The sequence below is a fragment of the Symphalangus syndactylus genome, chromosome 22 (genome assembly GCF_028878055.3).
Source record: "Symphalangus syndactylus isolate Jambi chromosome 22, NHGRI_mSymSyn1-v2.1_pri, whole genome shotgun sequence".
Classification (NCBI taxonomy): domain Eukaryota; kingdom Metazoa; phylum Chordata; class Mammalia; order Primates; family Hylobatidae; genus Symphalangus; species Symphalangus syndactylus.
The window spans coordinates 26,606,500-26,624,822 of NC_072444.2; the positions used below are offsets into that span (position 1 = coordinate 26,606,500).

At 42.7% G+C, this 18,323-nt stretch overlaps 1 protein-coding gene across 6 annotated transcripts in view; it reads right to left on the reverse strand.

Moving 5' to 3' along the window:
* The window catches only part of KIF1B (kinesin family member 1B), a 175,616-nt gene that overhangs the window by 128,605 nt on the left and 28,688 nt on the right, over window positions 1–18,323 (reverse strand). For all 6 annotated transcript variants that reach the window (XM_055261855.2, XM_055261852.2, XM_055261854.2 and 3 more), the window contains exon 3: window positions 1,644–1,720. In XM_055261855.2, coding sequence (XP_055117830.1) covers window positions 1,644–1,720 — 77 coding nt within the window. The remainder of the gene's footprint in view (window positions 1–1,643; window positions 1,721–18,323) is intronic.

An 18,323-nucleotide genomic window follows, 5' to 3' on the forward strand; every position in this document is an offset into this window, starting at 1 on the left:
CACAGTGGCTCATGCCTGTAATCCCATCACTCTGGGAGGCCAAGGCGGGCAGATCACTTGAGGATAGGAATTCGAGACCAGCCTGGCCAACAAGGCGAAACCCCATCTCTACTAAAAATTCAAAAACTTAGCTGGGTGTGGTGGCACCTGCCTGTACTCCCAGCTACTCAAGAGGCTGAAGCAGGAGAACTGCTTGAACCCAGGTGGCGTAGGTTGCAGTGAGCTGAGATCACGCCACTGCACTCCAGCCTAGGCAACACAGTGAGACTCAAGTCTTTAAAAAAAAAAAAAAAAAAAAAAACAAATCAGGAAAAACAAAACCAAAAACATGTAACGAAGAGATGAATGATGCAGAATTAAACTCTATGAACAATCCCTAAGAAGCAGCAACATTTGGGGTTCCACACTGAGTAAGGGTACCAGGAAGGGCCCTACTCTGCATTTTCCTAAATACTGGTGATCTTTTGTTTCCCGTGTGGATCTGCAGCCTCTTTCCTTTTTTTTTTTTTTTTTTTTTTGAGACAGAGTCACGTTCCATCACTCAGGCTGGAGTGCAGTGGTGCGATCTCGGCTCACTGCAACCTCCACCTCCTGGGTTCAAGCGATTCACCTGCCTCAGCCTCCCAAGTAGCTGGGATTACAGGCACCCGCCACCAAGCCCACCTAATTTTTTTTTTTTGAATTTTTAGTAGAGGCACGGTTTCATCTTTCAAAATGTTCAGAACCCACATTGCTCTACTACAATTAAAAAAAAAAAAATTGGCCGGGCACGGTGGCTCACTCCTTTAATCCCAACACTTTGGGAGGCCGAGGCAGGTGGATCAGGAAGTCAGGAGTTCAAGATCAGCCTAGCCAAAAACAAACAAAAAAAAACAATTTCTCTGTGGTCATTCCAATCTTGCTGGCCATTCCCTCAAAATTCAACTTAAAATTAACAGTACTCGAAGCAATTTTAATTTGGCATTTCCGGCCATGCACAGTGGCTCACACCTGTAATCCCAGCACTTTGGGAGGCATACATAGGTGGATCACTTAAGGTCAGAAGCTCGAGACCAGCCTGGCCAACATGGTCAAACCCTGTCTCTACTAAAAATACAAAAATTAGCTGGGCATAGTGCCACACGCCTGTAATCCCAGCTATTTGGGAGGCTGAGGTGGGAGTATTGCTTGAACCTCGGAGGAGGAGGTTGCAGTGAGCCAAGATGGCACCACTGTACTCCAGCCTGGGCGACAGAGTGAGACTCCATCTCAAAAAGAAAAATAATAATAATTATTATTATTTGGCATTTCCTAAGATCAATGGGCAATAATGTTGGTAATGAGGATCCTAAGATACTGATAAATAAATCCTTGAGAAATGTCTAAATCAGTATAAATTTAGTGTACATTCAGTATAAATTTGGTGTAAATTATGTTCTATATGTATATATGTGTATATATTTATGTATATGTGTACATAAACTTTCCATCAACCCAAATACTTTATGAATGAAAATACTGTATCACTATATCAAAGAATGAACTCATGCTAGACAACACTTAAGAAGCAAAACTTGAATCTGCTCAGCTAAGAGAAAAGACAAATTGGCAAGGAAAGAGGAAAGATGCAGGAGCTGGCAGCACTGTGGCATGAGGGTACTCACTGAGGTATGAGACCAGTAGGAATAGTCGAAGCTGAAGGACTTTGGAGCTTCCTTTGGATTCTTTGGGTTAATAATACCTAGAAGATAAAAATGTTTCATTTTATAAGTCACTCAATTACAAGTTCTTTAGTTAAACATGTTATTCTGTGTGTTCAAAACATCCCAATCAGTAAATTCACACCACTAAATCTGAATAGGGCAATCAAAAATTAATAGGCTGGGCTCAGTGGCTCATGCCTGTAATTTCAGCATTTTGAGAGTCCGAGCTGGGTGGATCACTAGAGGTCAGGAGTTCAAGACCACCCTGGGCAACATGGTGAAACTCTGTCTCTACAAAAAATACAAAAAAAAAAAAAACTAGCCGGGCATGGTGGCACACGCCTGCAGTCCCAGCTACTTAGGAAGCGGAGGTGGGAGGATGGCTTGAGCCTGGAGGTTTGAGGATGTAGTTAGCTGTTATCGAGCCACTGCACTCCAGCCTATTTTAAGACCCGGTCTCAAAAATGAATGAATGAATGAAAATAATCATAATTTTAAGAGGTAATTTATACATGGAACATGAAAAACCAGACCAACAGCATTAACTGCGTGTTACCAGTATTCAGAACAGACCCTGGTATAAAGTAGATGCTCAGTAAATATTCTGTGACAATGTTTATCCTCCTTAGGTAAGTTAGCAGCCAAAATTTGGAAATGAACAACATTTCTATTTCTTTTCTTTTTGAAGACAGAGTCTTGCTCTATTCCCCAGGCTGGACTGCAGTGGTGTGATCTCGGCTCACTGCAACCTCCTCCTCCCAGGTTCAAGAAATTCTCCTGCCTCGGCCTCCTGAGTAGCTGGGATTACTGGCACCCACCACTACGACCGGCTAATTTTTGTATTTTTAGTAGAGACAGGGCTTCACCATGTTGGCCAGGCTGGTCTCGAACTCCTGACCTCAGGTGATCTGCACATCTCCGCCTCCCTAACTGCTGGGATTACAGGCGTGAGCCACCGCACCTGGCCCACATTACTATTTCAAGGCACCTGTTAAGCCTTGAAATATTGGAACACATCAGAAATGGAGCTGGGCACGGTGGCTCACACCTGTAATCCCAGCACTTTGGGAGGCCAAGGCAGGTGGATCACTTGATGTCAGGAATTCGAGACTAGCCTGGCAAACATGGTGAAACCCCATCTCTACCAAAAATACAAAAATTAGCCAGAAATAGTGGTGTGTGCCTATAATCCCGGCTATTGGGGAGGCTGAGACAGGAGAATCACTTGAACTCAGGAGGCAGAGGTTGCAGTGAGCTGGTATCAATGCACTGCACTCCAGCCTGGGTGACAGAGTAAGACTTCATCTCAAGAAAAAAAAAGAGAAATGAAAATTAGAAAATTATTGAATGAATCCAACCACAACCACTATTTGAAAGAAGCTTTTTTCTTTTTTTCTTTTTTTTTTTTTTTTTTTTTTTTGAGACAGAGTCTCCTTCTGTCGCCCTGGCTGAAGGGCAGTGGCACGATCTCGGCTCACTGCGAGCTCTGCCTCCCGGGTTCACGCCATTCTCTTGCCTCAGCCTCCTGAGTGGCTGGGACTACAGGCGCCCGCCACCACGCCCGGCTAATTTTTTTGTATTTTTAGTAGAGATGGGGTTTCACCATGTTAGCCAGGATGGTCTTGATCTCCTGACCTTGTGATCTGCCCGCCTCGGCCTCCCAAAGTGCTGGGATTACAGGCATTAGCCACTGCGCCTTGGCCATGAAAGCTCTTTTTAAAGATCTTACTATGTACTTCAGAAAAGCATTTGGTAATGAAGCATTCATTACAAATACAGTGTTATTTCTGAAATCTAAGGTTGACGGGTATGTAAATGATTAATGTGTGTGTATTTATGTAATGTAGTATATAGTGGAATCACAGACTAAGTCATTTTGGAGTGTAATTAACTGCATGTTACTGAATACTGACCTCAGGTCTGTATTCAGAACAGACCCTGGTATAAAGTAGACGCTCAGTAAATACTCTGTGATAATGTTTATCCATCCTAGGTAAGTTAGCAGCCAAAATTTGGAAATGAACCACATTACAGCAAAATTACTTTTTTGACTGAAATGCATGAAGTCTCATCACCCACATTAAAAGTGATTTATCGGGTCATTAATCCAGTCACACTATATTTCAGGGACGGACTATGAATGCTTTAAAGCTTAATCTTTCTCCCTCACTCATACACACAAAGCTTTAGCTCCTCATATTTCAAATGAAACAGAATCTTTATGGCATGTGGTCATGAAATCTCCTCAAAGACTGGACATCTCAACCAATCCACTCCTTTGAGGCAAGGCCACATCCCAGGCTATCAGTGAGATCAGGATTAAAAAATAAATCTGTCTCGCACAGCTGTTGCTCAGTACACAAATAGCAACAGTTGCTACGGTGCTTAGTTCTCTCTCTTGCTGGATTCCACTGGGTATAGCCACGCATTTATATTCCAACCTCAAATGCTGACAGAGTATTAATAAAGCTCACACTGTACATAATCATGTGACAAGGAGACATGGTTCTAGAAAGAACATCTCTCCACATGCAAATGGTAATCCAAGCAAAGAAGTGTACTTCTAACCAAAGAAGTATTAAATGCAAGATTTAAGAAACAGTCAACATTCACAGAACACTTACTCTGAGCCATAAGTACTTTCTGTCTACTAACCTTTTTTTTTCTGAGACAGGATCTCTCTCTGAAGCCCAGACTGGAGTACAGTGGTACAACCACAATTCACTACAGACTCAACCTCCTGGGCTCCAGTGATCCTCCCACCTCAGCCTCTGGAGTAGATGGGACCACAGGTTCATGCCACTACACCCGGCTAATTATTTTTATTTTTTGTAGAGATGGGCGTCTCACTATGTTGCCCAGGCTGGACTCGAGCTCCTGGGCTCAAGCCATCCTCATGCCTCAGCTTCCCAAAGTGCTGGGATTACAGGTGTGAGCCACCACACCAGACCTACTAACCTATTTGATGCTCCCAAGCACTCATTGAGGCAGACGTTTCATTACCCCATTTTACAGATAGATAAACCATCACAGAGAGGTTAAATAAGTTATTCATGGCTCCAGAGCTAGCTAGTGGCAGATTCGGGATGCAGTTTTGGAGTCTGGCTCCAGAGTTCACATTCTTAGCCAAGACACCATCATTTAAATGCTTATTCCCTATATGCGCATTGTCAAAGCTAAAGGCAGGATGGCATTTTCATGGAAATACATGTACACACCTACATGTACGTGGTCACCCCACTAAAATCACACTGTAGGCATTGTTTAAAATTCTCTTTATTGGCCGGGCACAGTGGCTCACATCTGTAATCCCAGCACTCTGGGAGGCTGAGGTGGGCAGATCACCTGAGGTCAGGAGTTGCAGACCAGCCTGTCCAACATGGTGAAACCCCATCTCTGCTAAAAATATAAAAAATCAGTGCAGCATGGTGGGACACGCCTGTAATCCCAGCTACTCGGGAGGCTAAAACAGGAGAATCACCTGAACCTGAGAGGTGGAGGTTGCAGTGAGCCAAGATCACGCCACTGTACTCCAGCCTGGGCAAAAAGAGCAAAACTCCATCTCAAAACAAAACAAAAAAAAACTGTCTTTATGGCCTGGCTCGGTGACTCACACTTATAATCCCAGAACTTTGGGAAGCTCAGGCAGGAGGATCGCTGGAGTACAGGAATTTGAGACCAGCCTGGGCAACATGGTGAAATCTCATCTTCATAAAAAATACAAAAGTTAGCTAGGCATGGTGGTGTGTGCCTGTACTCCCAGCTACTCAGGGGGCTTAGGCAGGAAGATCACCTGAGCCCAGGGAGGTCCAGGCTGCAGTTAGCCAAGATTGTGCCACTGCACTCCATCCTGGATGACAGACTAAGACCCTGTCTCAAGTAGCAACAACCACAACAACAACAACAAAAAACCCCACAAAAACAAAAAACCTCTCATTTAAAAGTGGGAACTGACGGCTGGGCATGGTCACTCACGCCTGTAATCCCAGCACTGTGGGAGGCCGAGGGGGGTTGATCACTTGAGGTCAGGAGTTTGAGACCAGCCTGGCCAACATGGTGAAACCCCGTCTCTACAAAAAATACAAAAGTTAGAGAGGCATGGTGGCATGCACCTGTAATCCCAGCTACTTGGGAGGCTGAGGCAGGAGAACTGCTTTAACCTGGGAGGCGGAGGTTGCAGTGAGCCAAGATTGCACCACTGCACTCCAGCCTGGGCAACAGAACAAGATTCCATCCCAAAAATAAATAAATAAATAAATAAATAAATAAATAAATAAATAAATAAATAAATAAATAAGTGGGAACTAGGAGGACTGTAGTTCCTAAAAGACCTAAAAGATGAATGACCACATAAACTCTACCAAGAAAACGGAAATGAGTCTCATACTGTGTGAGTCAGATTCTAGGCTTCAGTAGCTCAGCGATAAGAACAATGATGAGACAAGGCCTGCCCTCTGAGGTAGTCCTCACCGCTCAAGAACATGGTTATGATAAACACTCCTAGCCTCTAGAAAATTTGCTGTCAAAAAACTTTTAGGCCTCTACACCATAAGACAGGGCCAAAAAATAAATGATAAAGCTTTTTTTTTTTTTTGAGACAGAGTTTTGCTCTTGTTGCAGGATCTCGGCTCACTGCAACCTCCGCCTCCCGGGTTCAAGTAATTCTCCTGCCTTGGCCTGCCACGTATCTAGGATTACAGGCATGCACCACCACACCCGGCTAATTTTGTATGTTTAGTAGAGACAGGGTTTCACCATGTTGGTCAGGCTGTTCTCAAACTCCTGACCTCAGGTGATCCACCCACCTCGGCCACCCAAAGTGCTGGGATTACAGCGGTGAGCCACCGTGCCCAGCCAATAAAGCTTTTAAGCCATTATTTCACTCAGTCTTTTAGCTACCAATTCTACCAAAAATGACTGAAAGACTACTCAGATTTTATCCCTTTGTTCTCTTCTCCTTAGTAAAAAAAGAAAAAAGAAAGAAAGAAAGAAACTACACCAATGAGTTAACTTCCTCAATTCACACGAAATCCTTTTCCTCTTCCTCGATATTCCTTTTTCCCAGACTTTTAAAGCTTCTGAAACTAACAGATTTTCCTAACTTATATCTTCAAAACCAAGCTGCTTTTATTTTATTTTATTTATTTATTTATTTATTTTTTTTGAGACAGTCTAGCTCAGCTGCCCAGGCTGGAGTGCAGTAGCACAATCTTGGCTCACTGCAACCGCTGTCTCCTAGGTTCAAGTGATTCTCCCGTCTCACTCTCCCAAGTAGCTAGGATTACAGACACCTGCCATCATGCCTGGCTAATTTTTGTATTTTACTAGAGACAGGGTTTCACCATGTTGGCCAGGCTAGCCTTGAACTCCCTACCTCAGGTGATCCACCTGCCTCGGCATCCCAAAGTGCTAGGATTACAGGTGTGAGCCACTGCACCTGCCCCCAAGCTGCTTTTAAAATAACTGCTTCTATCAACAACAAATCCATTTTTTTTTCCCCAGACAGTGTCACAGTCTGTCACCCAGGCTGGAGTACAGTGGCTCAATCATGGCTTACTGCAGCCTGCAACTCCTGGGCTCAAGTGAACCTCTCACCTCAGCCTCCCAAGTAATTGGGCCTATAGGCGTGCACTACCATAGCAAGGCAGATTTTAAATTTTTTTGTAGAGATGGGGCTTTGCCATGTTGCCTAGGCTGGACTGAAACTCTTGGCTCAAGCAATCCTCTTTCCTTGCCCTCCCAAAGTCATGAGCTACCATGCCTAATATTCTAAACATATGAAAGAACAATTTAAAAATACTGTATTTACAAAAATTAGCTGGGCGTGGTGGCGGGCGCCTGTAACCCCAGCTACTTGGGAGGCTGAGGCAGGAGAACTGCTTGAAACCAGAAGGCAGAGGTTGCAGTGACCCAAGATTGCACCACTGCACCCCAGCCTGGGCAAAAGAGCAAGGCTCCATTTCAAAAAAAAAAAAGTTAAGAAATACTGTATTTACGTGTTTTTTGTGACCTTGAGTATGACTGCACTTCTGTGTCCTCTCTAAAATTGAGGTAATACCTAGTTTACAGAATTAAATGAGTGAAACACTTACACATATGTTAACTTTTCTTAAATAGGTATTTTACCTTGTTTTAAACTCTCAATATTCAGTAGGTATGATAATATTCCATTTGATCTTTAAACCAAGGTAAGAAAAACACACTAGACCCAGGTTCAGTGGCTCATGCCTGTAATCTCAACACTTTAGGAGGCCAAGGTGGGAGGATCATCTGAGCCCATGAGTTCGAGACCAGCCTGGGCAACATAGTGAGACCCCATCTCTACAAAAAATAAAAAGCAACAACAAAAAAAGAAAAGTTCACTAACTGATAAACTAAAGCACAATGTAAGAATTCTGTTTCTCTTTTAGAGACAGGGTCTTGCTCTGTCACCCTAGGCTAGAGTACACTGGTGAGATTACAGCTCACGCATCCTCAGCCTCCTGGACTCAAGTGATCCTCCCACCTCAGCCTCCTGAGTAACTGGGACCACAGGCACGTGCCACCATGCACGGCTAATTTGTTTACTTTTTTGTAGAGACAGGGTCTCCCTAGGTTGCTCCAGCTGGTCTCGAACTCCTGGGCTGAAGCAATTCTCCTGTTCTAGCCTCCCAAAGTACTAGGATTACAAGTGTGGGCCACCGTACCCAGCCAAGAGCCTATTTCTTGGCAACAGTCAAAGTACGATATTCAAGTCCTTACTTAAATGTGTCAACAAATCTCTGGTGCTCCCCCGACATCATATATCCTGAAAGTGCTTGGACCAAGTCTTATGGATCCTCTATACTGCCCTATACCAAGGACTCAGATGAATGCCCTCCATGTGTCATGTACAACTCTGATTAAATTCCGTACCATTTTCAAGAGCATAAAAAGAAAAACAGTGTATAGCTGTGCAATATATACATAAAATACCAGTAGATTTTACTAACATTCACAGAAAAAAATAGAGAGAGGATTGTATTACTGAAAGACTGGGCATAATTAACACAGTAGTTCTTGTATCAAGGTCAACTGAGCTAAAATAGTGTGTTGGACTTCTAGTTTGTTTCACAGAAAGCATGCACATAAAAATGGAATTACAGTAATTAACGAACACATTCAACATATAAACCATATTTTCACCCACAAGCTGTTACGAATTTAGTACCCACTCCCAGGGTCACATGGAATCAGTATGTAGGCTTTGTCTAGGACAAGTCGCCACTTTTCCTGCAAAGAATGGACTCCAGGAATATTTTTGAGGACTAGAGTCAGAAAGTAACTCTTTTATAAGTATTATAGACTTCATATTGTTTTACTTCCTATAATCCACCTTTTCAAGCTGCTTTTCAAGCCCTCTTTTACAGCTTCTGTGCCTGAGGCCTTTTCTTCAATCTGGGTTGCTCTGGACACACAGCATACTCCAGACGTGAACCCTACAAGCAACATTCCACAGATGATCTAGGAGCCATCTTTGGCTTTTTTCTTTCATCCTCCACATCTGACGTATCCTATCAGTTCTACTTTCCAAATATGGCTTCTCCCTACCACCATCGTGACCACTCTGGTTCAACCACCACCTCTCTCACTTGGATGACTGTAATAACTCCAGTTATTACCAGATGACAGAACACATCAACCACTGCAGCATGTTTGGGAACTTTGCTCTCCATCTGTATAACATAAAGACTCCCATGAGAACTACATCTTTCATCATCAGAAATCCATGAGTCCCAGTATCTGGTATTGCAGGGGCAGCGAGAGAGATGGGTCCATTCATACATCAAAAGATTATGTCAGCTGAGCACAGTGGCTCACACTTGTAATCTCAGCGCTTTGGGAGGCTGAGGTAGGAGGATCACTTGAGCCCAGGAGTTTGAGACCAGCCTGGGCAACATAGTGAGATCTTATCTCTACTAAAAATACAAAAAATTAGCCAAGTATGGTAGCATGAACCTGTAGTCCCAGTTATTCAGGAAGCTGAGGCAGAAAGATCACTTGCACCCAAGAAGTTGAAGCTACAGTAAGCCGTTACTGCACCACCACACTCCATCCAGCCTGGGCAACATAAAGAGACCCTGTCTCAACAACAACAACAACAACAACAAAATTGACCCAATATTCAATGATCAAAAGGTAAAGTGACCTTAAAAAAATATTTCTAGAAGACATTTTCAAAGATTTTACCGATGAAGTAGAATGCTGTAGATTGGGGTCCCCACCCCTGGGCCACAGACCGGTACTGTCCATGGCCTAATAGGAACCAGGCCACACAGGAGGAGGTGAGCAGCAGGCAAGCAGCTGTCAGATCAGTGGCGGCATCAGATTCTCATACCAACACGAATCCTATTGTGAACTGCACATGTGAGGGATCTAGGTTGCCCACTCCTTATGAGAATCTAACTAATGTCTGATGACCTGAGATGGAACGGTTTCATCCCAAAACCATATGCCCCCACCCCCATCCGTGGAAAAATTATCTTCCACAAAACCAGTCCCTGATGCCAAAAAGGTTGGGGACCACTGCTGTAGAGGTTTTAATGTGATGCCACTCTAAGTATCTAACATTACCCTAGGTCCATCTATAAGCATGTAATAAACTCTGTAAGCCTTAATTTTTAATTTTCTTATCTGTAATATGGGCATATTAATAATAGTGCCTAACTATACAGAACTGTCATTAATTCTCACATTTTGGCTCAAGGCCTAGCATAAAGTAAATGTCCAAAATATTCTTTCATTTAACAAATACTTGCATGTCTACCACGACCTATAGATACCTAGTGAAAACAAGTCCCTGCCCACATGGAGCTTACATTCTAATGACGGCATCAGACAATTAACTAATACAAATAGCATAATGTTGGAAAGAAAAATAAAGCCGGGTTAGGAGATAAAAGATCACAGTGAAAGTGGTAGAGGTGGCTATTTTAGATAAAAGCAAACAAGCTGCCACCTCTGAGGAGATATTTGAGCAGGAACCTGAATGAAGTTTAAGGAACAGCAAGACCAGCAGTGTAGCCAGGTGCGCAAACAATGATCAAATGTGAAATCAGATAGCCAGCCAGAGGCCAAATTCTGTGAGGTTGTGTGGTCAAAGTGAGCATTTTTAGTTTTATTCTAAAAGTGATCAGGACTGGGCGCAGTGGTTCACACCTGTAATCCTAGCACTTTGGGAGGCCTAGGTGGACATATTGCTTGAGCTCAGGAGTTCGATACCAGCCTGGCCAACATGGCAAAACCCTGTCTCTACTAAAAATACAAAAATTAGCTGGGTGTGGTAGCACACACCTGTAGTCCCAGCTATTCGGGAGGCTGAGACACGAGAATAGCTTGAACCTGGGAGGCAGGGGCTGCAAGTGAGCCAAGATCATGCCACTGCACTCCAGCCTGGGCGACAGTGCAAGAGTCTGTCTCCAAAAAAAAAATAAAATTACAATTAATTAAAATAAAATAAATGTGACAGGAAACCAGTGAAGAATTTTAAGCAGAGGGGTGACATGATCTGAATGCAAAGGGGTGACATAATCTGATTTATATTTCTTTTTCTTTGAGACGGAGTCTCACCCTGTCGCCCAGCAGGCTAGAGTGCAGTGGCACGATCTCAGCGCACTGCAAACTTCACCTCCCAGGTTCAAGCGATCCTCCTGCCTCAGCCTCCTGAGTAGCTGGGACTACAAGCATGCACCACCATGCCCGGCTAATTTTTGTATTTTTAGTAGAGACGGGGTTTCACCATGTTGGCCAGGCTGGTCTCCAACTCTTGACCTCGTGATCCGCCCACCTCGGCCTCCCAAAGTGCTGGGATTACAGGCGTGAGCCACCACACCCAGCCCTGATGTATATTTCTAAAATATGACTGGCTACTGCATGGGAACAAGGGCAAAAGCAGAGAGACAGGAGGCTATTGCAGTACTTATCTTGACTAGAGTAGAAATGGCAAAAAGTAACTGATTCAGGATATATTGTGAAGGCAAAGATGGCAAGACTTACTGATTGATGTATGTGGACTATGAGAAAAATGGAGAAGGTAAGAATGACTCCAATATTTTTGGTCTGGGCAACTAAAAGAATTGATAAAAATAAAGGAGGAGCCACTTTGGGTGGTCAGGAAGGGAAAAAACAATAGTTATGTTTAGGACATGTTGAGTTTGAGATGCTTCTGTGGCCTTCAAGTAGAGTTCAGTTAGCAGCTGGGTAGACAAGTCTATACTTCTAGAGAGAGGTCCAGCCTATAGAAGTGAATCTGGGAGTTATCATCATCTCAACGACATTTAAGCCCCCCGAACTAGAAGAAATCATCTAGGGGGTCTCTCTTTTCTGGAGAGAGAGATCTGAGGACAAAAGCCTGGTGGACTTTTAACCTAAGGAGGTAAAGAATAACCAACCTGGGAGGAAGGAAGGCAATTAGGAGAGTATGGGGTACTAAGAGCCAAGAAAATGAACCGTTTGAAGTAGTCAGTCACACTATGTTCCCTACCTTTATTACAATGATTATCATCATAACCACTTACAGGACTCTCTAGAAGAATGAGTTCAGGCTATCTCCTGATTTCCCCAATAACTTGCTCTGCTCATTCTCACCTCGGGGCCTTGCCTCTTGGTTACCATCCAAATCCCATCTGGTTTCAAGGCTGTTTTCCTAAATTTTCCTTCATAAATCTGAAAGGCAGCTTTAACATCTAAGACCTGAATGTATTTTTTTCCAAGTCCAAAGGAAAAATGATCCTTCCTTTATCCTCTCCATACAACTTTTGTACCTTTTCCCTTTTGTCTTCAGGTTTTTTATTCCTAATGGTATAGCCAACACTAACCTTAGGAGAGCTGGAGAAGGGCAGGACACTATAATTTCCATAAAGGCTGACTTGAAGACTTTTATCCAAGATAAACGTAAATGCCATCAAAATGACTATCACAAAATGTTTCAAAGGTCTTAGTTTACTGATGAACCACAACTGACCATCTTCTCTTTCTTGAAGAAGCTTCAAGTTAAGACTTAAGACAGTCTATTAAATTCCCTAATTTTACCCCCTTTTCTCCCTGCCTTATTCACAACTTTGCTACTTTAGCATAAAGATGCAGAAATAACACTTTAATTACTGAGCCCTAGAAAATAAGGCAGTCAAAACAAGATTAGTATTTAAAGGCCTTTTAATTCTCCAGAATAAATTTATCTAATATCTCAGTCTCTAGTAATTATACTGTTGTTGGCAAACTAATAAAGATTTCGCCTGCAACTATAATTAATGTTATCTGTGTGGCAACACTGTAACTTTATATTAACTTTAGTAACCAAGCATGTTTAGGGCTTGTTAAAAATCCCAATGACATCTTCAGCACAATCTTCCGCTCTAAAAGCCTCCTAGAGCAACAATTAAGAAAAATGGCGGCCGGGTGCGGTGGCTCATGCCTGTAATCTCAGTACTTTGGGAGGCCAAGGCAGGCGGATCACGAAGTCAGGAGATCGAGACCATCCTGGCTAACACAGTGAAACCCCGTCTCTACTAAAAATACAAAAAATTAGCCGGGCGTGGTGGCGGGCGCCTGTAGTCCCAGCTACTCAGGAGGCCGAGGCAGGAGAATAGCGTGAACCCAGGAGGCGGAGCTTGCAGTGAGCGGAGATCACACCACTGCACTCCAGCCTGGGTGACAGAGCAAGACTCCGTCTCAAAAAAAAAAAAAAAAAGAAAAGAAAAAAGAAAAAAAAGAAAAATGGCACACAATAAAAATATTTTATACACTGCTTATATTTTAAAACCATAAAACCAAACCCATAGGCAACTCGCTCCCCTCCTCACAATAAACATAGTAAAACACATTGCCATAAAGAAGATTTGAGCAAAAGATCTATAATCATAAAGTTCCTTAATCATTTACAACAAATTTAGTTTCCTATTATTTTACAAAACAGGGATAAATGTACTATATATATTCACTGTATACTCGATCCCAGAATATTAATAAATATACAATAGGAAAATAGGAAAAAAATTATAACTCTTCTATAAAACATGCTACTTAGCATACACATTGAATAAACTCTCAATTAACAATTCTGCTCTTCCTAAGCAAATTTTGAATGATTCTAAAGAGATATGATTTGGAAGGCCTAGATCTCACTCAACCTAAGATGCCCAAAGACATGTAAACTGATAATCATCTGCCCCTTCCCCCCAGCTTTTTCCTCATAATTTCCCTCCATCAAGAAAATAAATCAAAATAAATTTTAATCTAACAGTTAAATTCAAATTAAGCATAGACATTCAGCATTACTGCACAGAATAGTAAAACTTACTTAATAAATATTGAGAGGTGATATGCTCTCCAATAGTAAGGGTTCTGGAGACAGCCCAACTTCATTTTCTACTTCCCTCAATTAATAGATATGTGAGCCCAGGCAAGACAGCCAATAATACCTCTTTGTCTCAATTCTTTCATCTGTGAAATGGGGAAAGAGCACCTGCCATATAATTATTGCAAGGATTCAGTAAGTTAAAATCTTCCTAATTGTGCCCGGCACAACTTAAGTGTTTGTTGTTGTTAATTACTAATTATGGTTTTTTTTTTTTCCCCACTAAAAGGCAATTGTTTTTTGAGACGGAGTCTTGTTCTGTCACCCAGGCTGGAGTGCAGTGGCACGAACTTGGCTCACTGCAACCTCTGCCTCCCAGGTTTAAGCGTTCTTCCCACCTCAGCCTCCCGAGTAGCTAGGATCACAGGCATGTGCCACCAGGCCCAGCTAATTTTTTTGTATTTTTAGTAGAGATGGGGTTTCACTATGCTGGCCAGTCTGGTCTCGAACTCCTGAGCTCAAGTGATTTACCCGCCTCGGCCTCCCAAAGTGCAGGGATTACAGGCGTGAGCCACTGCACCTGGCCTAAAAGGCAATTGTAAAATCTCCCATTTTGCCTCCTCAAGTTTATTCACAGCTAAAGGAACTCTTCAGTAACAGACCAGAACAATGTGGTGCGGAAAGAGTAAGTGTAGTTCAATCATTTCCTCACTGTGTTGCTTCTGATACTTCTGGCCCCACAGTTTTCTGGTAAGCCAAAACCAAAAGGGCTTCTCAGACATGACCTACCTTTCCCTGCCATCCCTCTCAATTACAAGTCATGCACCGCATAACGACCTGTCCATCAGCGGGCTGCACACATGAAGGTCCGCATATATGAGTGGTCCCATAAGATTATATTAATAGGCCGGGTGCAGTGGCTCATGCCTGTAATCCCAGCTCTTTGGGAGGCTGAGGCAGGGAGATCACGAGGTCAGGAGTTTGAGACCAGCCTGGCCAACATGGTGAAACCCTGTCACTACTAAAAATACAAAAATTAGCTGGGCATGGTGGTGGGCACCTGTAATCCCAGCTACTCAGGAGGCTTAGGCAGGAGAATCGTTTGAACCCAGGAGGCAGAGGTTGCAGTGAGCCAAGATTGCATCATTGCACTCCAGCCTGGGTGACAGGGTAAGACTCCGTCTAAAAAAAGATTATATTAATAATATCGTATTGTTACTATCATATTTGTACCCTTTCTATGGTTAGATATGTTTAGATCCACAAATACCCACCACCGTCTTACAATTTCCTACAGTATTCAGTACAGTAACATGCCATTCAGGTTTATAGCCTAGGAGCAATAGGCTATACCACAGAGCCTAGGTATGGAGTAGGCTATGCCCTGTAGGTTTGTGTAAGTACACTCTATGCTGTTCACACAACAAAATCACCTACCGACACATTTCTCAACGCATGACTGTATTTAGACGCCCTTTCTCGGTGCTTTCCTAGTAGTCATCACATTGCTCTGATTATTTATCTCTATCTAAGGCAATACTAAAATCTCTCTGAAAGCTTTGACACCTAGGCTTGCTGAATAACAAAAACCTAATTTCCTATAGGTGCTCTCAAAAACCTAACTTCATATTTCTTATTCTTATCACCTGTATGTATGTACAAGGCATTCATCCCTAAACAACACAACTAAGAACAGCTTTCACCTATACAATGCACATTCCTTGATAAACAGGTACTACCGAAAACTGAACTATGAATGCCTGCTTTGTCTAACACAGAGACAGAAGTAGAATCCCTTTCATGGTCTCGTGAACTGCATTCCAGACTTTGCTAGCTGCCATTACACCACTTCGCACTTCACTAGGCAACTACCAAAAGCAATCACCACCACGATATTGGCTAGACTTTAAAAAATGAATTCCAAAACACCTCTTGAGAGTTGCAAAGAAGGCATTAAAAAAAAAAAATTGGGCATGGTTGCTTTCTCCTATGGGAAACCAACAAATGCACATATAAAGGCAGCACAAAGTTTACTTTGGATTTTAATTATGACAATCTCAAAGACTACAACAACAACATGCAAAGCACAAAGAAAGAAGATGTTTCCACCAAGATGATTTTTTCCAGTCTTTCTCTTAGCCATTTTGATGTGAAAAATATTTATTTAGGTAAAGAAGCTTATTAAATTATATCATGTAATAAAAAGAAATTCCGAATACACAATAGCAAAAACTGCCTCCAACTTAGTGATAGGTTCAATTATTTCTGCCTTTAAACTTATATTCCCACTGAAAATTTTGACACTAAAACTAACCACAGGCTTGGCATGGTAGCTCATGCGTGTAATCCTAGCACTTTGGGAGGCAGAGGCAGGAGGATCCCTTCAGCCCAGGAGTTCAAGACCAGCCTGGGCAATATAGTGAGACTCCATCTCTACAAAAAAATTAAAAATTAGCTGGGTGTGGTGCCTGTAGTCCCAGCTACTAGGGGAGTGAGGTAGGCGGATCACTTGGCACCAGGAGGTTGAGGCTGCAGTGGGCCATGATTGTGCCACTGCATTCAGTCTGCGCAACAGAGCAAGACCTCGTCTCACACACACAAAAAACTAACCACAAAAACAACTTACATGATTTTTCAAATAGTATGCTATATAGTATACATTATCTCATTTGATCCTCACAACCTGAGACAGCAGACTGGGAAGGCATCAGCAATATTTCCACTCAATAAATGAAGAACCTAAGGCTCAAGTGTCTGGTAACAGAGGATGAATAAAAATGAAGTATGGTTCATAAATAGAATAGAATATTAAGTAGCTACTGAAATCATGTTCTTGAGGAATATTTAAGAAATGAGGGTCAGGTGTGGTGCTTCACACTTGTAATACCAGCATTTTAGGAGGCCAAGGTAGGAGGATCACTTGGGGCCAGGAATTCAAGACCAGCCTGGGCAACAAAATGAGAACCCTATCTCTATCAAAAAAAAAAAAAAGAACTACCCATAAATTCTTAAATCCATTCAATCCATTTTTATATTGATTTTTCATGTTATTGAAAGTAATGGGTATATCACAAGAAGAAAATAATATTTAAGGTAATTTCCATTACATCTTCTAGCCATCCAACTCTATGTAATCCCCTCTCTGCACTCTGAGTGCTATTTGTGATGGCACTTCTAGATCACTATGGAATTAAAAATGGTTCAGGCCAGGATGGTGGCTCATGGCTTTAATCCCAGCACTTTGGGAGGACAAGACAGGCGGATTACTTGAGGTCAGGAGTTTGAGACCAGACTGGCCAACACGGTGACACCCCGCCTCTACTAAACATACAAAATTAGCCAGGTATGGTGGCACCCACCTGTAGTCCCAGCTACTTGGGAGGCTGAGGCAGGAGAATCACTTGAACCCAGGAGGCAGAGGTTGCAGTGAGCTGAGATCGCACCACTACACTCCAGCCTGGGCGACAAAGTGAGAGTCCGCCTCATAAATAAATAAATAAATAAATGAGGTTCGGCAGGGTGCGGTGGCTCACGCCTATAATCCCAGCACTTTGGGAGGCTGAGGTGGGCGGATCACGAGGTCAGGAGTTCAAGACCAGCCTGACCAATATGGGGAAACCCCATCTCTGCCAAAAATACAAAAATTAGCGGCTGGGCGTGGTGGCTCATGCCTGTAATCCCAACACTTTGGGAGGCCGAGGCAGGCCGATCACGAGGTCAGGAAACCAAGACCATCCTGGCTAACACGGTGAAACCCCATCTCTACTAAAACTACAAAAAAATTAGCCGGGCATGGTGGCGGGCGCCTGTAGTCCCAGCTACTCGGGAGGCTGAGGCAGGAGAATGGCATGAACCCGGGAGGCAGAGCTTGCAGTGAGCCAAGATTGTGCCACTGCACTCCAGCCTGGGTGACAGAGCAAGACTCCGTCTCAGAAAAAAAATTAGCCAGGCATGGTGGTGGGCGCCTGTAGTCCTCGCTACTCAGGAGTCTGAGGCAGGAGAATCCCTTGAACCCGGGAGGCAGAGGTTGCAGTGAGCCGAGACTGTGCCACTGCACTCCAGCCTGGGCGACAGAGCAAGACTCCATCTCAAAAAAAAATAATAAAATAAAATAAAAAATAAAAATGAAAACGGTTCAATATCTAGGAACACATTTGTGTTCCAACATTGGTCCTGAATATTAAAGCATATAATTACACTTTAAAAAAAAAAAACAAAACTAGTTGTAATATACCCATATTACAAAATTTCAAAAGTTGTATAGAAAAATAGTAACATTAAAAATATTAGAAAATAATTTGCTCAGCAGCAATAGAATAAAAAAATTA